We start from the raw sequence: 19,739 nt of genomic DNA on the forward strand, positions 1-19,739 counted from the left end.
CATAAGCGCCATAGCGCCTACGTTCGTATTGAACAGTGCGATAGATTATGAATAAGATGGGGTTTTAGATTCGTTCACTAAACATAATCAGGAGCTTCCGCCGTCTCACAGTTTCACAACTGGCACGCTAGTAATAATAATAAAGTTTTAGTTATTGAGTTTATTTCTTTTTTTTAACCGTACCAAAAGACTCAAACTTGATAAAAAAATACTATTTTTTCTCAAGTAAAACTATATCTAGAATCTAGATATATCGTATTTATTTCAGGTTTTGACTTGACTGTTACCAAAAAACACGGCTTCCCTAAATATCATTGCTGCTTACTGCTTTGATACATTGCAACAAAATGTAAATAAATTAAATCTAACACATGGTCATGATGGTGCTCATATTCGTCACGCTTTTCTGGCAACAGTATCAATAGACTCCCTGGCATTTATCTCATTTCACATGAATACGAAACAGAAAATAACTTTTCTGTACGCCAAACTACTAGATTCTATCTAATGTAACATAATTTCAAACTATTAGATAGATCTAATAAAAATCTATTATTTTAAATAGTTTTGTATGGAGTCTTAACGAGTCTTAATTTTGTTTCAGTTCATTTATTAGTTATACTGTAGCTTAGTTATCTACATTGACGTTGTATAATAAATTATTAACTAGATCTAGATCTAGATTCTTGTTGTGAACCACTGATCTGGCATAAACAGTGTTTCTTAGAAAGAGATCGTTTGGCCAGTTGCAAAATCTTGAGGGAATTATATAGTCTAAAGTAAATCTAAATATATTAGAATCTATATGATGACTGTTTGCCCCAGGCCACTTTCGTTTCCATTTTTACTTTTCACCTTCTTGATTTCTAAGAAGTCACCACTTGTCAGTAATTGTAATTGATGTTTTACTGCTTTGGTAGATCTAAAATCTAATCTGGATCTAGAATCTAGAATAATCTAGATCTAGAATCTAGATTCTAGATCTAGCTAGATTATTCATTAGTCGGTAATCTATCGTTTTAGGTACGTAAAATCGCCCGCGACTAGTAATGTGAAAAACAGGCAACTCCTTAAATTTTAACAATTATTTAACATGTTCCCTTGTTTCATTTATGTACCTGTTTTTAAACAATTGAATTAAAACTTTTGAGTAATAAATGAAGACTAGCGATGTTTCCAACATATAACTTAAACTGGAGTAGACTAGAAATTATGGGTGTTGGGAAATAGCGAGACGGCGAGGCGGTAAACTGCGAGAATAAAATGTGAGACATACCTGCGGAATCATGGGTAAATAGCGAGTCACAATTTGCGAAAACAAGTTTATAACTAAAGAAGATGACAAATCACGAATGTTGTTGTGTTTTTTTTTTTAGTATCTAATGATCACATCTTCTGACAGCCGCTCTCGTTTTCTTGTCAGTGGGAGAAAAATTCCATTTTGATAGACGGGTCAGTGCGAGTTCATAAAGAGAATATTATTTTAGACTAAATTTTAAAAATCTTTATATAGATATTCAAAATTCTAAACATTCTGACATTTTCTAATCTGAGCGAGAAAAAAAACCCCCGCCATTTGAGGGGTCGGTATACATTTCGAACCACCCCACTTTTACTCATTAAATCTACATCGTGACTTAATAAGCTCGACCTTAATATCGTACTGCCTTGTTTTTTTTAATGGAAAAAGTACACCCGCATGCCATAACATCATTCAATGTCAATACCTCGGTGAATTTGTTCTGCTCAGTTTCAATGAGTACTAGACTACCCGTTATCTAGTTAGATAACTGTGGGTTTCGGGGGGGGGGGGGGGGGGGGTCATCCATAAATGACATCACGTCTTCCAGCACTTTCATCCCAAAATAACCAGACCCCACATTCAAAAAGAGGTTTTTTTTATATTTTAAAAACTCTACTAAACTCTACTTCACCTGCCCAGTGCCCCGCCAAGTCTCAGACATGTTTGTATTTTAAAAAAAAAACGATTCCGGCCAAGCATGGCTCTGACCACACTGTCACTTCATATGCTGAGAACATAGAAAAAGGTGAACTCTACTTCACCTGCCCTGTGCCCCGCAAGGTCCTGAGAGTCAACCTTATCATTCACATATAGGCCTTAAGAAAAAATAATTGAAAACATGAGTGTAAAAAGAAAATAAATCTTTTTACTATTACTAATGTCATTGTTCTAAACTTTTATAATTAATGTGGTTAATCTACCAATGAATATATCAATAAATTAATTAATGGCTTTAAATTAGTTTGTAAATAACAGTGTGTTTAAGAAAGAACAATATTTACCACCCAAAATCCTATTTTACAGCTTTACACATAATGCAGATTCTCCCCAATACAGACATGCCTACCGTCCCGCTGAAATCGGAACCGTCCCGCTTTTTCACCTAAAAAAGTAATTTGTTCCGTCATTCCAAAATTGACTCAGTTGGTTCCGATTTAAAAAAAAAAAAATTAATAAAGAAAGGAAATAAAGTAAATTGAAAAAAATGTCAGGAAAAAGTTTACTTACATTATTTACCAGTATCATCTAATACTAGATCTAGTAAGTAGTATATCTACTACTACTAGATCTAGAATTGTAACTAGATCTACTAGTAGATACTGAAATAGTGAATACTGATCTATCTTGTAAGTTTAACTTAACTAGTAACTACTACTATGAAGAACTTAGTAAGAAGTAACTAGGAGTTTTACTTGGTAGACCAAGGGCCTTTGCTCGTAACTTATATTATAATATATTACATATGATGAAGCCTTCAACAGTCATATAGCCTAGAACATAGCAAGAGATAAATAATCAAATCAATAATGTTATTTCAAAGCTATGATTTTTATTCGGGGGGGGGGGGGGGTTTACTGGTTAATTTATTTTTTAAAATGTAAGCTGACATTAAGAAGTATTTAAATGTATCCTAGAGACTAGTTATAGGACTAGAAGCCTACTAATGTCATTAGAGTAATTTTTAATTAATTATTTTTATTTTTGACTTAGTAAAGTTGCGTCCGCGCGTATGTTCCTCTTTTTGGCTTCAAATTCCTCTTTTTAGGCATAACTGTTCCTACTTTTGGCTGACAGGGGTAGGCATGTCTGCCAATAACAAATAAAAAAAACAAACAAACAAAAAATGAGTTATCAAACGTCACTATTCAGTCAAAGTTAAGCCATTGTTCTAAAACTTTAAAATTAATGTGGTTAATCTACCTATGAATAAATCAATAAATATAATTAACGTCTTTAAATAAATGTGTGATTAACAGTCTGTCTGCAATAAAAAATTGTTCTCTACCTACATACTATTTTACAGCCCCCCATATAGAGCAGTTTCCTTACAGTACCAAATCAGACAAACAAACAAATAAATATTCAAACATATAAACAAACTTGAGTTTTAATAGTATATATAGATAGATATAGCCCTCCCCCTTCTCCTCCACCACATTAAAAAAAAATTACTAAAGTGGTTGGGGTCAAAAGTGTGACGTTTGATTAAAAAAAGAGAGCTGGTGGTATTGAAACAACGCAGCTGTTTCTGTAATAGTAAAAATAAATTTATACAGGAAATTTGTTATCTCATTACTTAATTAATTAGTTAATTTATTTATCGCTCAAGAAAATAAAGAGAGATTGCTTATTTAGTTTATTGGTTTAAATGTATTACAGCACTCCATACTATGCGTGTGTGGTATGTGGCCTGACCTATTTAATATATATTATTATTTTTTTGAGTTTATATTTAACTCAGTGCAATAAAACCGCCAGTTGGTTGAGGCTATATCGGGGGTTTATTCTGCTACATAATAAAACAAAATTTCTTTGCAATACATGTTTGTTGCAGCAGGTGGCCTCAGTGTTCTACACAAAAGAAATAAGTTGACCTATTATCAGCTGTTTTTTGGGCGGTTTTGAACAAGGTGGTATTCTAAGTCTACACAAAAGATGGTTAAGTTGACAAATCATCGGAAGTTTTAACAATGTAAACGAAAAGTCTTTGAAGTCTGCATCAAATATCCCTGTAAATCAGTTGCAGTAAAATTTTCGCAGATAGCTTCGCATCATACCACCATCCTGCGTAAGTATCGGGTGGTGGTAAAATGCGAGGCAAAAATATCATGCGTCCGACGGTTTTTTGAGCCCTTCTCGCAGTTTACCACCTTGCCGTTTTGCTTCTTGCCTCTCGCAATTTCCCAACACCCAGAAATTATACTAGAGTAAGTCTAGACTCTAGATCACTCTACTGCGACTACTTCTAGATTCTAGAGTAGGCCGTTCAATTCACAGCTTTCGGGTTTGTTGTTTTTGTGTCATCTCACAGCCCAAGCGCTTACTAAAATGGCGACCAGTTTTGCTTTCACTATGCGGTAGATTATGAAGCCATCATCAATTTTAGAAATCGGAACTATCCATTTCTATTTAAGTCTGTTGTTTAAGAATTGTCAGGTGTACTTTTGACCTAATTTCTTTGTCTCGCAAGCATCACCTTAGCAAATGTAGCGCTATATTATGCTTGTCTTTCAAATCAAATAACTCTAAAATACCGCTTCAATATTAAACCAGACTATGTGAATAATAAACTTGAAAGCATTTTAATTTTACCCACATTACAATCAACTGATAATAATTTATAGTGTTTATGAGATGTGTTAGGAGAAATTGATCACCCCTCAATAATGCCATTTTATTAAATTCTTTTTTTTTTTTGGTGTAAATGACGCACGGGGAAAAAGTGTGCAGCGCATACTTAAAGATATCATGTTTACCTTCTTCATTGATGATCGTTTTTATTATTTTTTAAACTGAAAGTATGGATTATTAGTTAGATTGTAGGTTTTGTAACTTGGTATACTTACCCTTTATCAATTTAAAAAGCATAACATGCTGATTGTGTACAAATCTAGTCATAAAACGCAGAAATATAAAGTTCCAATTGCGATGTACCAGACTCCCCCCCCTCAAGAAAGCACATGTTTACTAAGCTGTTTATCTCCCTTTAAAACAGTAATTAAAATTAATTTTCAAATTTTTATTACTTATTTGAGTAAGAATAAGCACATTTTTACTTATAATAAAACAAATTAAAAGTAAATTAGGTAAGCTAAATTGTCTTATTTTACTTATTATTGATGCTTTTTTTAATAAAAAAATAATTTAGAAATTTTCATCAAAATGCTGACTATTTTTAAACCATATCTTGAGTGTATGTTGATCACCCTCAGTCATTTGAAGGTAGAATGCCACTTGATGGCCATCCCAGGTGTCAGGAGTGGCACAGGACACTCTTGGGTGCCACCAGTCACAGGGGTACCAGGTGTCAATAGTGGCACAGGACACTGTTGGGTGCCACCAGTCACAGGGGTACCAGGTGTCAATAGTGGCACAGGACACTCTTGGGTGCCACTGGTTACACAGTCACTGGGGTACCAGGTGTTACCCCTGGTTTGGTTTAGTCATTAAATGTATTAGCCCACTGTATACACAGTGTAGGGTGCTCTTTAAAATGAATGTAGGTGTCATAGTGATCATAGTGGAGCATGGGGGGCTCCAGGTCACATGACCAGAGGCCACCCCTGGTACATTTTGCCCTGACCCCCTGTGCAGAATGCCAAATCAATGGACCCCATGTGCTAATCTAACAAAATGCAAGATAATTAAAGCTTTATATAAAAAACTCATTCTTATCAAGTCATTATAGAAAAATATTTTAATTGAACTAACATTCTAGATTCCAAGTTAATTTAAACCTTTAGTTATCAAATTCATGGGACGGCATAATCAAATAGTAGTGCACATGACTGCTAACACAAAAGTCTTTCGAACCCAGTTTTGAGCCAGTAGGACATATCTGACTCTTTCCCAGCTCTGATAGTTAGCTGACTGACATGGCTGGGCATAGAACTGATCACACTATCCCTTTACAAACTACATTCCAAGGTCACAAAAACAAGTGAACTCTACTTAATCTGTCCTATTGACTTCCAGGTCCAAATGAGTCACACATAGCAAAAATCCCCAAGTAATAGTAATACTTTCAAACATCTACAAATAGTGTATGTTTGAAAATTTGTTTTTTGTTTGAGCAAAATCATTTTGTTATAGTCTTTTTAGTCATGCATTTTTATAATTTATTAATTTTTTTCTTTATTAACTCATTAGCTTACGATGGTAACTTTGTGAAATGTGATAATGCTGACATTAATAGTATGAGTTCTTCGGAAGTTAAGTCAACCATCATTGCTGATCAGACAGTGGAAAAATCCAAGGAATCTGAAGGCACAAAGCACATTTTGAGCAATGCCAAGGATGTTGACATGGATGCTGTCACTACTGCTCAGCCAGCAGATAATTGTGAAAGGCAGGAAGATGCAATGGATGTGGATTCTACAGCAGAAAATAATGTTGATATGGAAGATGAATACAAAGGTCACACTGAGACATTAACGCATCCTGTAAACACAGGCCAAGAAGACAGCTTTAACAGTGGTGACCATACACCTGACACTAAAGGGGAAGATACCGCGTCCACAGCAAATAATATTCCAGCTGATCAAATACTAACTGAGAAATCAAATAATAATCCAGCAACTCAAGAAGTGACTGGAGAATTAATTCATAAGCCTGCTCAAGCAACTGTAGACTGTAATAACCCGGAGGGTTTAGCTTCCCTCCAGACAACCAAGGAAGTTGGTTCAATAAGTCATAACATTGGTGGCACTGACCAAGATTCCTCTAGTGCAACAGGAGACTCCACAGCACAAATTCCAGAGTCCAGTGGACCAACACCAGATACAAACCTCAATCCAGTTCCAGATAATAGTAAAATAGCAGATTCCAGTGGTCTAGGAGATTCCTACTCCAATACAGTGCCAGGATTAACTGGAGGTAAAAACCCTGCTGAGACGGTCATTGAGAAGGCCTTAGCTGATCAAGTCCCAGAAATTAATAGCCAAAACAGTGTTGCAACTGAGAGTGACACTGATAATCTTGGAGACCGCTGTGTCAGTTCCACTCTTGGTAGTAACATCAGGGAGAACAAAAACATTGCCAAACCTGACAGTTTCAATTCTAATAAAATTGGAGACAGATCTGACAGTTTAAAAACTGATCAGGCTAGAAGTACCTGGCTTAGTCCTACACCTGGTAGTAAAACTTCTGAATCAGTGGACAACCAAAACAGTGCCCGAGCTGACCATCACGCAGATAATCTCGGAGACAACCAAAACAGTGTGCAAATTGATATTCATAATACTGATCAGGTTAAAACAATCTTGCGTACTTTAACACCTGATAACAAATTAGAAGAATCTAGTGAACCAGACGGAGAAAAAAAAGAGCCATCAGCAGAAGACAAGCCTAAGGAGACAGATACAGATACAATGGGACAATGTTTCTCTTCAAATAATTCGGCAGATGAAGAGGTAAGTTAGAATTTAAATATGAACTTCAACTCTGTTTGGCTATAGCCAAAAACTAATCTATATTTACTTAACCAAATTCATTTGGTTTTGTTAGAGCTCAGCCATTATAATGTTAATTCACATCAAATAAAACCTGTAATAAACACAAAAAAATATATTTCTTTTGTGAACGTACAGACTTTATTTGATGATGTGCAGGAAATATGGAATATGTATTTATAAAGTTTTGCTGTTCAACTTATTTTAAAGTAATCATAATCATGCATGATAAAATACTGATTTTAGTCAGGTCATATAATAAAATACTGATTTTAGTCAGGTCATATAATATTCTAAAAATCAAGTGCTAATTCTTATATGTAAGATAGAAAAGAATGAAACTTAGCTCCTTATATTTAAATTTCAGAAAGCATGTAGGATGAGCACAAGTAAAACTATAGTAAAAGCATCACCACGTGCTGTTTCTTTAATGGCAACACTTGAAGGCCTATTTCATTCCTTCAGTCATTGGATTTGTTGGCGCTTTCACCTTTTGTTAAATTTCTTTCAAAAGGTTCTTACACATTTATTATCAGTTGCTTCATAATCAACCTTCAATCTTGTAGACTTATCATAAAGCAAAATTTCACCCCCCTCCATGTTGAGGTCCACACAAATGTAGTAAATCCCTCAAACCATGCTGCCAATTTATCAATTCAATAACATGTAATGTGTTCTTTGTTATGCTATTAATTGAGAATTTAATATAGGAATTTGAAGTTTTTGCTAATATCTCTTACTAGGCCTAAATATTAAAAGTAGAGTGTTGAAAAAAAAGTATATTTATAACAACTTAGCATAAATTAGGCCCTATATGTTAAGCGCTTGGTTTATGTAAATGTTTTTTGCTGTACCAAACAGAAACTGGAAAGTATTAAACATTTTTTGTTGTTGTATTTAATAGAATTTTTTTCTGCACTCGTAGTTGCTTTATACTATTAACAATCTTAACATTTGTAAGTAGTAGCCTTCTCGTGTTCACGACCCCAATCTCTGTTTACTTTATTCTCGTTTTATATTAAAAACAATTACTCAATTGCATAAGCCACGGTAAGCGTTTGTGCAAAGTCTGGAGAAGTAAATGTTTGACTTTTATAAGCCTGGAAAACCATTATTTTTTGGAGTGGGTTTTTTTGAAAAATTCGGCAAAATTAGGAATTTAATTTTATAAATAAAACTTGTCTCTGATGTATGTTAGTCTACAGCAGGGGGTCTACAAACTGTGGCCCACGAGGCCCTCTCACCCAGTCCATGGAGATCTTTTTGCCTTTGGAAAAAAGTCTGTAATTACCATGTATCCTGCAACATCAGCCGCCACCTACGTAAACGTTATGATTTTACCTTAACCTAATTAAAATGGAGGCGCGCAGTAGTGCTTTATGTTTTCCAACCGATCACTACAGTGTCAGCAGCAGTTTTCTGACTTGCATTCAAAGGCAGAAGAAAAGAGACTTTTTCAAAACCCATTTGAAGCAGAAGTGGCCAGTTGCTAGGTCATTTTTTCTTCGTTCTTAATTTTTAGCTTTTTTCTCTAGTAGTTACACCCGAGACATTTATTCACTCGAACTGCCTATTTAATTTTGATACATTTTATATGCAGTTTTTTAATTTATTTTTTATATTTTTTATGTGTTAGTATTTTGATGTTAAATTCAACATTTGGACGTCCACATTGACCCAAACCCACATTTGGATTACCCCCTCCCCCCCTGTGTGGACCTCATAAATGAATGACACCTTACCTGTTTTACTTACTTATCACTGCAAATAATGTTTTTGTATTGTAAAAAGTTTTACCTGTATCTATTGCTCTTGTTTAACTTTTCAGGACCCAAATTCTTCAACTAAGAAAAACAAGAAGGGTTCTGGTTATGGATCAAATGACAACAGTGGTAACAACCATGTAGGTTCAGATTCTAATAGTCTTTGTAATGAGGAAAGGAAACCATGATATGAAGTTGAATCTGTCTTATTTGTTCTAATTAATGTAACTGTTTTTACAAAGTTCAATGACCTGTTCATCTGGTAGCCCCTAGTTCAACCTCTGTTCTTGCAAGAATTAGCTATCACTCTGCAAATTATAAAGCCTATGAAGGGGTAGAGATGACTCCACAGTGTCAATTAAAATACAAATTTTGCTAGACAAGAAATTGTTGCAGTTTGGACTTGATCATGCCTAGCTATACTCTTCTGTCTTTATAGCTTCTTTGGCTTAAACTATGAATTTGTGCTTCCTGTTTTTGAAATCAATATTATATTTTTATAACTTCTTTAAATACATTTTTAGAACTCTGAGAAACAGAATAAAAGACCAAAGCCTAATAGACCTGGTGACAGAGATACAGAAAAATACAGAAAGGGCTACCCAGTATGTGCTATTAAATCACTAAATTTATTGTATTTAAGGTTTCTTGTTGTAAACGTAAACCATATAGAGGGCTTTAAGTCTTCTAAAAGTATTTGCATTGCAGCATGAGGAGATGAATTAGTGGGCTAAAGTTTTTAAAAATAATATTAAATATCCTCTTGAATAAAGAGCTCTAAAAGAAAAGTAAATATTTCCATTGAATGAAGAAACAAGTTGGTTGTTGGACCATCTGGGAGACTTGTTTGGCCCACCATGATAATAGCTCTACTACAATTCATCAACAGCTGTTAACTTTCTTGTGCTAGGTTACTAGACTCTGGTATCATACACAATTAGCTCAACAATCTTTGACCGTAGCAGTGTAGGTACCTCATGATCAGACATTATTGGCAATAGAATGTAACTTTTTTTAAACAAAAGATAATGTTTGTTAAATCTTGTAGGATGGACAAAACTTTAAATGTCTGATTTCCACTTGATGTTTGATGCTTCTACAGGGCCAGAAGGACGATGAAAAAGCTAATGCAAACTGGCTCTTTTACAACAATGAAATACAGTCTGAGCCTGATGGTAAGCATTGTCTGATGTCCTCTTGTTTGACTCTCCAACAATTTTTGTTCATGATATTTTCAAGCTTATTTCTTATTTTCTGTAGTTGTTAACAAGAACTTTGTAGATAACATTTTCCTGGGCTAAGGTGCTTTTTTATTTATTGATGTAGTTAGTTATAATTCTAAACAAATGTTATTTATTTATTTTGACAGGAGCTTTTATAGATGATATACATCAACATTGGAAAGGGGATTATAAAAAATTAGAACGTCACCATGGCTATATACAATGGTACGTAGTTAAAAAAATGTCAAATATTTCAGTTAAATTCTATTTAAAAACACTTGTATTAAATATTTAATTAAATAAAAATTAGCAAATTAAAGTCAAAGAGCTTTCTAATTTATACATTGAAACTTATCTGTCATTTAATTTGTTTCTTAATCTCTTGTGTTAAAAATGTTCCTTTGAAAATGTGTAATAAATGTGTGGCAATTGGTTTTATCCAGTAGTTCTTTAAAAGTAACACAACTCTTGGATTTTGATTAGGTTGTTCCCCATTAGAGAACATGGAATGAACCATCATGCCCAACCTCTACAGCTGCATGAAGCTGAGGTAATAGTCCATGTGCAGATGTTCGTCTTGTTGAGTCTTTCAATTGCAATAGTCATTCAGACAAGATCAAGTCAAGTTTTTAAATTACTCAATGTTGACAGAGTTCAGATAAGATTTTGGAAAAAATTTTTAAGTAAAATTGGACTGCAATTTTGAGGGGGGGGGGGGGGGGGGGGGGGGGTTATAGGCTAAGGTATGACGTCATTTTAGGGGGGGGGGGTGGTGTCTGGCTTTTTGTGAGATGTGTAAAATAATTTCACATGAAATTCCTTCTGAAATGGTACTGAAGTTACACAAACATACCCACACACAGTGCAAGATTGCAAAACTAATTTCTTCAAATCAGGAAGGTGTAAAATTATCTATATTCTGTATATGCAAAAGTAAAAATGACTTCAGTATCTAAAAGCTATTTGGTGTTATTCAGAAAATCAAGAGTGACCAAGAGGCCATGAGGCGTGTACTAAAGTCCTATAGACTGATGCTAGACTTTTATGGCATGGAATTGGTAGATGAATCAACTGGTAAACTAAAGAGGTCAGATAACTACAAGGAATGTTTTCACAATCTGTCTTGGTAAGTTAAGTATTTTTTTTCTACTACAGACAAACCTGTAGATTTATATATAACATCTCTAAATGAAAAAAGATAGTAGTTTTCAGTTCTATTTGTCATACAATGATACATTTTTACCATTATTTAATGTATTAAGCATAGCTTTTTATTAGATACCATCAATAAAACTACTTCATTCTGAAACTGAATGTCATTTCAACATCTAACTTTTGTTTTCTATATCAGCACTTTAAAAAATTTAGTGTAGTTAACATCCAATTATATTTACAATTTTAAGGAGCTCACACAACTACTTGCGTATAACTCGAATACTCAAATCTCTTGGAGAGCTGGGCTATGAACATCTGAAGAAACCTTTCCTTGAGTTTGTTCTACATGAAGCTTTAAAGGAAAAAACTCTGACCAAAACACTGTCAAGTTGTGAGAGCTACTGGATTGGTACCGTCAAAAATGATGACGAGAGAGAAGAGCTCTATCAGATGATTGAGAAGTATAAAAAATAACTGCTGAAAGTGTAGTATGTTGACAACAACTTGTTTTATTTTTTTTGTTTCCTGTTGTAGGAACATTTTAAACACTTTAACATGATTATTGTTTTTAACAAAAGTTTTTGAAAAAAAAAGTTTCACGTGCTTTCATATGTATATATTTATTGTTTCATTGTTAACATCTTTAGAAACCTTTTTGTTATTTGTTGCTTTTTTAAAAATAATTAAAATAAATTCAGCATTCTTTGACAGATAACCCATACATAATCTCTTACAGTAACAAGACCTTTTTTAATCTCCCCTACTTGATTTATTTCTCCCGATAAGAAATTCACTGGTTGGAAAAGCTAAAAAGAAAATCTAGTCTCTTTAAAGTTTTTGGTTTAAATTTATTACTGGAATTTAAAAAATTAATTTTTCTCTCAAAGATAGGTAAAAATTTAACTTTTGGTTTTGTTTAAAAAAAGAAAATAAATAATGTATCATATTGAAATTTTTTAACTGTTTAATAACTTAAACAGAGAAGGATGTCTGGTTTAGATAACTATTGACTAGAGCATGTTTTTTAACAAAAGAAATAATTTTCTTTATCTTAAAGATTCAGAATTTTGACACATAGTTTTTGTTTGTTTCTCCCTGAGTAGTTTACTTTTTATTGTCTAAACCTCCAACATTATTCAGTATAATTTAATTTGTCTGGGTGTTTGAAGACAACACTCCCCACGGAGCAGTGATAGACTGGGCCGAGGCCTGTCTGTGTGAATTAATAGACTGGTCAAGGACCTCGTTAGTTTTATGGATTGAATATGCCAATTAATAAACCTGTTCTTTTTCAATTAATTTGCTTAAACATTGAAAATAAATTGTGTTGTATTGGTCTATATGTCTGTGTTAGCTAGTCTTTTAAATTTTCACATAGGCCTGTAAAAAACTCTAAGGTCTAATGATTTGTACTATGACACAAGGATTTTCTGCTCTTAGCCTAGACACTAGTTGTTAGCTTACTTTTATTCTTGTTTATAGATTATTTTGTTATGATTTTGAGTAAGTGAAAACAATTCAGAAAAATACACCGTAAATTTGTGATAATTCTTCTAGGATTGGAACACTGAACAAAGAGGACTACACCTTTATTAGGAGAAAACATAGAGTTCATGTGTTGATTATTGATTTCCTGAAATACACTTTATGTAAACCTGTTGCAGCTAAGATTTGCAAATTTTTAATACTTACCTGTTGACCATTTTATATCACGTGCTTTTGCATAAGGTGACTTATTGTTTCTCTTTCCATATCAAATGTTAATATTCTTTTGTTAGATCAGAAATGTTTGATGACTTGTATCTGTAAGCTACTATGTTCAGTCAGGTCCAAGTCAGTAGAATGTCTGAGCCCACCCAGCTCTTATGGGTACCTAAAGTAAAGGCAGCTGGGCAAAGTGCTGAACACACCTTCCCTTCTTATGCCGAGGTCAAATATATATGAATGCTACTACATCTGCCCAATGGATCACTAGGTCTAAAGAGGATTCTTTTCTTACTTACTTTTACTTGCCAAAACAGCTTTTATGCCTTCTGATTATAGAAATAGATAATCCATTTTTTATTTATTATAATTATTTGAATTACCTCCCTTACACCACATGAATGAATGAAACTATGACTGGCAGACATGATAAAATAGGACAACCAGTTTTAATTAAAACTAATTTTTGCAAATTGAGAGATATTTTAAAAGATGTATTAGTTGTAGACTTTCATGATTTAAAACCAGTGTCAGATTTAGGTTTTCTATCCATTATTATACTATAAGATTAGATTTAGGTTTCTACAACTAAGATTTTTAGTTTTCAACACCTTACACAGTGTCAGATTTAGGTTTTCTATTATGTTTTAAGTTAGGTTTAGGTTTCCTCTAACTTTATAGTGTTAGATTCAAGTTTTTTCTAACTTACAATGAGCATCCGACATCAATGTTTTACAAAGAAGTTCAAACTGGTGAAAAGTGACCAATCCTTAAGAAGACAGTAGCTGTGTTAACTTTTTTTATTTAATTTCAGCTGAGTACACCATTTTTTAATAATCTGATAGAAAATAATTATAAATGTAGTTTTACCATTGCCTACAAGAGACTAAAAAAGTTGAACACGTTTTCTGACTACATTTTAACATCATTGTTATGTATATCTGGAGTCAAAGACATTTGTATGTTTAAAAGGTTTTATTAAGATTTTCAATTATTCTTAGAATATATAGAAGAATAAAAAAAAATGTTCCTCCAATCATTTTGTTTATAGCTGCTCCATTCACGTACTGTCAAAAATTGTCACTAAAGTAAAGACCACTCTCCTCCTTAATAACATTACTAAGCTCTTTAAACCCATACCTAAAAAGAATTTTTTTTAGGAAATATGAAATTTTTTCTTCACTTTTCTTAACCCTCCTGTGTGATATCTTAGACACTCTCCAATTTAAAGTTAGTTCTTTCAAATTTGGTGCTCATTGCAAAAGAATTTATATGACACTTTAGGAGAGAATAGTTTCAAGAACCTGTATAAGGTTGTGCTGAATTCATATTTTTTAATAGTTCTGTTCAAATCAGTTTTTATACTGCTTACATCCTGCAGTTGTTTCTTGTGTTGTATTAATAATTTCAATTTCTCTGAAGCAAATTGAGGAACTCTACTTCACTTGCACCATCAGGTTCAAAAGGGAACTTTACTTTTCTGCTTTAACTAAAGTGGGAATATACTAGCTATGCAATCCCCCCACTAGAGACAGCTGATAAAATAATCTATTTGATTCAGATGATTTATGGCATACATTACACTGCTTATTTTAGAGCAAAATTTGAGAAAAAAAAAATTAAAGAATTCTCAAGGAATAAATTCATTCTTTTTATTGTTCACTATATTCACTTGACAGAAAAAAAAAGTTGGCAAGCTCAAACATAAAAAGTCAAAAACAAAAATACAAATAATTGGACAACTAAAGGAAGACAATCAATATTGTCTGATTTGCACAATTATCAGAACAGTTAGACATTTCTAAAACAAATGAAAATTTTAAAGGATTTCAGAGTCATATAGATTTGTATTTCTATACACCACTCCAAGTATTTATGATAATGTACTTATGCAACAAAACTCAATGATGAAATAAAAATCAACAAAAAAAAGTACTTATCTCTTTCAATATAAACAGATGATATTTTATGTTTGTTACTTTTTTATTCAATGAAAATCAAACAAATAACCTTAAGACTTAAAAAAAGAACTTTACAAAATCAGCATCCTTTTTAAAAGCAAAAAGGTAAAAAAATACTTCAAAACACAGCTTTTGAAAACATGGAAGAATGTCTAAGGGAAATTAAAGGAACAAAACAAATTGTGGAAGATCAAAACTAAACTGTATATAAAACAGAATTTTGTTTTGACTAAATTAGAATTATTTACATGAATCTTTTTTCTTAGTCCTAAAATGACAATAAAAAAATCAAATTGAAATGATGGGACTAGATAATGGAACCAAGATTACTAATTAGAGTACTTTTCCTTCTCTGTAATTACGCTCAAATACATTTTTAATTCTCAAATTAAATGTACTTGAAGTTATTTTCATACTTTTGGATAAGTGTGATTACAAAACTAAAGACAGTTTTACACTACAAATTTATAATGTCACTAAAAAACAATAATCAACAACAAAAATATAATACTGCAAAAATCTTGTGTACACAAGAAAGGTTTTGGTGGGAAAGGATGACGTTTTTTTTTTCTGATATAAAGAAGACATGAGAGAATTGGACATAAGTTTCTGGGATGGCAGCTGAAGTTAAACAAAAAAGTCATAACACAAGGGCATCACTTGAAGGAAAACTGGTGTTCATCTTTCATTAACATATCAAAATGGAAAACTAGGAATGCAGGCATGTAACGTTCTTTGAGCGGCTTTGAGCTATACATAAAAATACTATGTAGCAGAGACTAGAGCAAGCAAAATTCAAACAAAACAAAAAGCTAAAATCCAATCTAAAGGTATTCAACTCTTCATTGCTAGCAACTATGTAAAGCTGAACACTCTTTGGTAATGAGTGGGTACAAACTGAACACGGAAAAAAAAGTCAAACTGAACAGTATTTACAGTTTGTGGGAAAATATCATTCATAGATAAATCTATATATAACTCACTGCTGTGCTGAGCACCAACACAATAAACGCAATAAAAATAAGTACTCAACTTTGTATATCAGCCTGTAACATAATAGAAAATAACAAGAACGTAAGCAAATAAATTTCTTTCAGTGTTGTCTGATGTACACAATAAATGGCGGCAGTTAAAGGAACCCCATATTTGAAATGAGATCTTTGAATAAAAGCAAAAACTGAACACAAAATGTGATATGTGTAAAAATAAAAAAAGGAAATAAAATACTTTCTCAATAAGATCATTTAAATGTTTAAAAAAAACAACGCACATACCCAAAAATCAAAGCTGCTGAATTAGCTTTCACTTTTTAAATTTTGAATATTTAATAAGTATTATATTTAACAATAACAATTTAGTTTTTGCTAAGAGTTGTGGAATCGTACATAAGAGTCAAAACATGACATGACGATAGAATCTAAGCAGTTTTGTTCTAGACACCGGTTAGTGCAAGTCATTGTTGTAAATATTGTTGGCTAGTTGCAAGTCATTGTTGTAAATATTGTTGGTTATTATTGCTTCAGTTTCACTCATTTGAATTTTACATTTTAGATGCAAAGATGTGAGTATTTTACAATGATTAAATTGTTTGAATTTGACTGAATATTACCGGATGTGATGTATTTAATATTAAGATATAATAACTAAGTTAGCATGACTAAAAAATGAAGTTTTTGATCGGTAATTAACAAAGCATGGCAGAAATAAATTAAAACCAAATGTAATTACAGAACTCAAGAAGACAAATTGGCAAGAACACTCAGTTATAAATTAAAAACTTAATTAGTTGCTATGTACAACTATTTAACCTTACAACACAAAGCAGGATATTTTTGGCAATGTTTACAAAAAAAAATGTCCATGAAAACTGCATGGTTTAAGGAAAAATTGCTTTCTCATACACATATATATATATATCATTTATACAAGTTGTATTTTAATAGCAATTAAATTGTCTCCTCTGTGACATAATAAATGTTATAAAGCACAGTAATACAAACACAACACTCAAGATATGCCATGGATCCTTGACATAGAATTGACATCAAGAAGAAGAGTTGATAGAATAACAGAAGTCTCACAACTCTGGGTATATTGGAGCTTTAAAAACGATTGGCCAGGGGCTGGTACAACTTGTGGACCAAATAGAATAGACAATTATAAATATGAAATCAGCATGATAAGACCATTAATATAATGTATAATTTCATTTCAAAAAATTGCAAAATGCATAAATTGATTGATAAGTAGATCAATGTGCTATAAATAGGTACTGAAGAAGCAGGGTACTTTTACAAAATCACCCATCTTCAGTTATATAATATGTAACAAATACTCAAAGATATGGCATGGTGTGTCCATCTCTTACTTAATGCATGTTAGTCACACTATATATATATATATATGTATATATAAATACAATATGTAAATTTTAAGTAGTACAATTTTTAAAAATATCTGTATTGTTTTCACCAAGTATACTTAGTGAGAATATAGCTTAAAAACTATGGCTTTTCTCCTTCAAATCTAGGCATTAAATGTGCACAAAGGCAGAGAACTCTTCACAACCAAAGTCTGTAAAGGCAGTTTACTCTAATCTGACAGTTGTATGCACATATTTATGGGAGAAAAATAAGCTTCCTTAACTTCCTTCATTAAGTGTAATCAAATGTTGAGATTTTAAAAATTACATAACAAAACTCTATGTACAAATCTTTATGATAAAATTGGAATTTATAATTTTCAACAAGATTTTTTTTTAAACTTCAAGAAAAAACACTTAGGTACATCTTATTCATATAAATTACTCAGTAGAATTGGTTAAACTTATATGAAAGGTTTATAATTTTATTTCTCAATTTATAGAGAAAAATTGTCAATAAAATTTAATTTTTATTTATGTTTTTCTTAAGTAACTGTAAATCCAACATAAACAAAAAAAAATGAATCAACAATCAATTTTCTTTGAACTTATTGCTCTGACGTGGACACATGAATTTTGATCAGCATGGTGAAACAAGGAATGTAGAGAGGAAAATGTTTTGATATTGTTCAAGTAAAAGAAAACTTTGCTGTTAAAAAAACAACAGGACCATAAACACATGTAAAGTTTGCTTTAGAAAAAATAATCTACTCCATTCACATCGGATGTACACGAAGTGACTAAAATTTGTTCAACAGTATTTAGCATTGATTTCCTTAAACAGACATTTGAATCTTGAATCATAGTTCATAGTCGGCATGAAATTGAGACCATCTAAAATTGTATGAAGAATCCACATAGAGAAATAAAGGGTGGAGCAGCTAGGAGGGTAAGAGGCATGTAAGTTCACAACCATAAGCTTCTAACATGGGACACTGCAGGCACAGGATCATTACAAGCAACATTCAGACAACCACTCAAGGGAGAGAACTAAAAACAAAACAAAAACTATGTTTTGGGCCATAGAATTCTAATAAAGATTTGTGTCCATTTTACTATTTTAACTGGAATGCCCAGAAAATAATATGTTGTGATTATGAAATGGATAATTTGATTAATATATGAATGCACACCCTCATTTTAAAATGTCAGTTGATTAATTTAGCTATTGATTTGACTTTTATGAATAATTTAATTTTTCTTTTTTCCCCTTCCAAATTGTAAATTCATAAATTATCAGTCAGAGAATAGCAGACCTATACGCTTTATATTTTTAGCACTATTTTATATTTAGTTTCAATGGAATGTAAAAAATGGAAACAATTTTCCTAAAATTCATTATTAAAAAAAAGTTAAGTACATAGGTTGGCTGTGCATTTACTAAAAAAAACAAAACAAGAACAGATCTTAAGATAAAAAAAATGTGTATATATTATATGTAAAATATACTAGTGTAAAATGGAACAAAAACTGAACTTGTATAAGTTGGAATGAGACAGATCTAAAATGGAATCATATCTCATATTCCCACTTAAGCATATTATGTTTATAACAATAACAAAATACAAGCAATTCAAGAGAAATGTTTTAGAACAACAATACTGTGCCATCAATAAATCTGGTATTTTCAGCAGTTGGGGGGTACACATTGGAATCAAATCAATCAGTGGGTGGACAAGATCAAATCAATCAGTAGTGGGTGGACAAGATCAAATTAATCAGTAGTGGGTGGAACAAAACCGCATGGTTAATTAACTGGTTAATTAACTGAAAGCAACAATATTGCAGGTGGAAGCATCTGTACATTGCTTATTGTACAAGTACATGTGTGTACAGGAACAGAAAAAAAATTGTACATTGGGAATCAGATTGCAAACCTCTGTGTGTGGTGGAATATTTGATTTGCATTTAGCAACAAAGTTTCTTAGCTGTGATCATGAAAGATGAGAAACATGCATTTTTAATTTTAGCCTTGGGGTGAAACAAACAGAAAAAAATTTCATTTTTAAACCGCTTTTATGAAATCTGGAATTTTAAA

General features: G+C 32.2%; 1 protein-coding gene across 8 annotated transcripts; it reads left to right on the forward strand.

Annotated features, from left to right (window-relative positions):
- The first annotated feature begins 416 nt into the window (after nucleotides 1-416).
- LOC131938652 (uncharacterized) lies at nucleotides 417-14,913 on the forward strand. Of its 8 annotated transcripts, none has more exons than XM_059296768.1 (10): nucleotides 417-509; nucleotides 6,173-7,434; nucleotides 7,841-7,987; nucleotides 9,302-9,376; nucleotides 9,761-9,841; nucleotides 10,339-10,411; nucleotides 10,606-10,684; nucleotides 10,943-11,009; nucleotides 11,437-11,585; nucleotides 11,863-14,913. In XM_059296768.1, exons 2-10 carry the CDS (start codon nucleotides 6,220-6,222, stop codon nucleotides 12,086-12,088), a joined length of 2,112 nt encoding a protein of 703 aa, XP_059152751.1. In that variant the 5' UTR covers nucleotides 417-509; nucleotides 6,173-6,219; the 3' UTR covers nucleotides 12,089-14,913. The 8 variants fall into 8 exon arrangements, with proteins under 8 accessions (XP_059152751.1, XP_059152753.1, XP_059152749.1 ...); XM_059296770.1 differs by having other exon boundaries at nucleotides 431-480; XM_059296766.1 differs by lacking the exon at nucleotides 417-509 and adding an exon at nucleotides 681-779.
- The last annotated feature ends 4,826 nt before the right edge of the window (nucleotides 14,914-19,739 follow it).

The sequence above is a fragment of the Physella acuta genome, unplaced genomic scaffold, assembly GCF_028476545.2.
Source record: "Physella acuta isolate Inbredline_101_S28 unplaced genomic scaffold, ASM2847654v3 ptg000254l, whole genome shotgun sequence".
NCBI classification, from domain to species: domain Eukaryota; kingdom Metazoa; phylum Mollusca; class Gastropoda; family Physidae; genus Physella; species Physella acuta.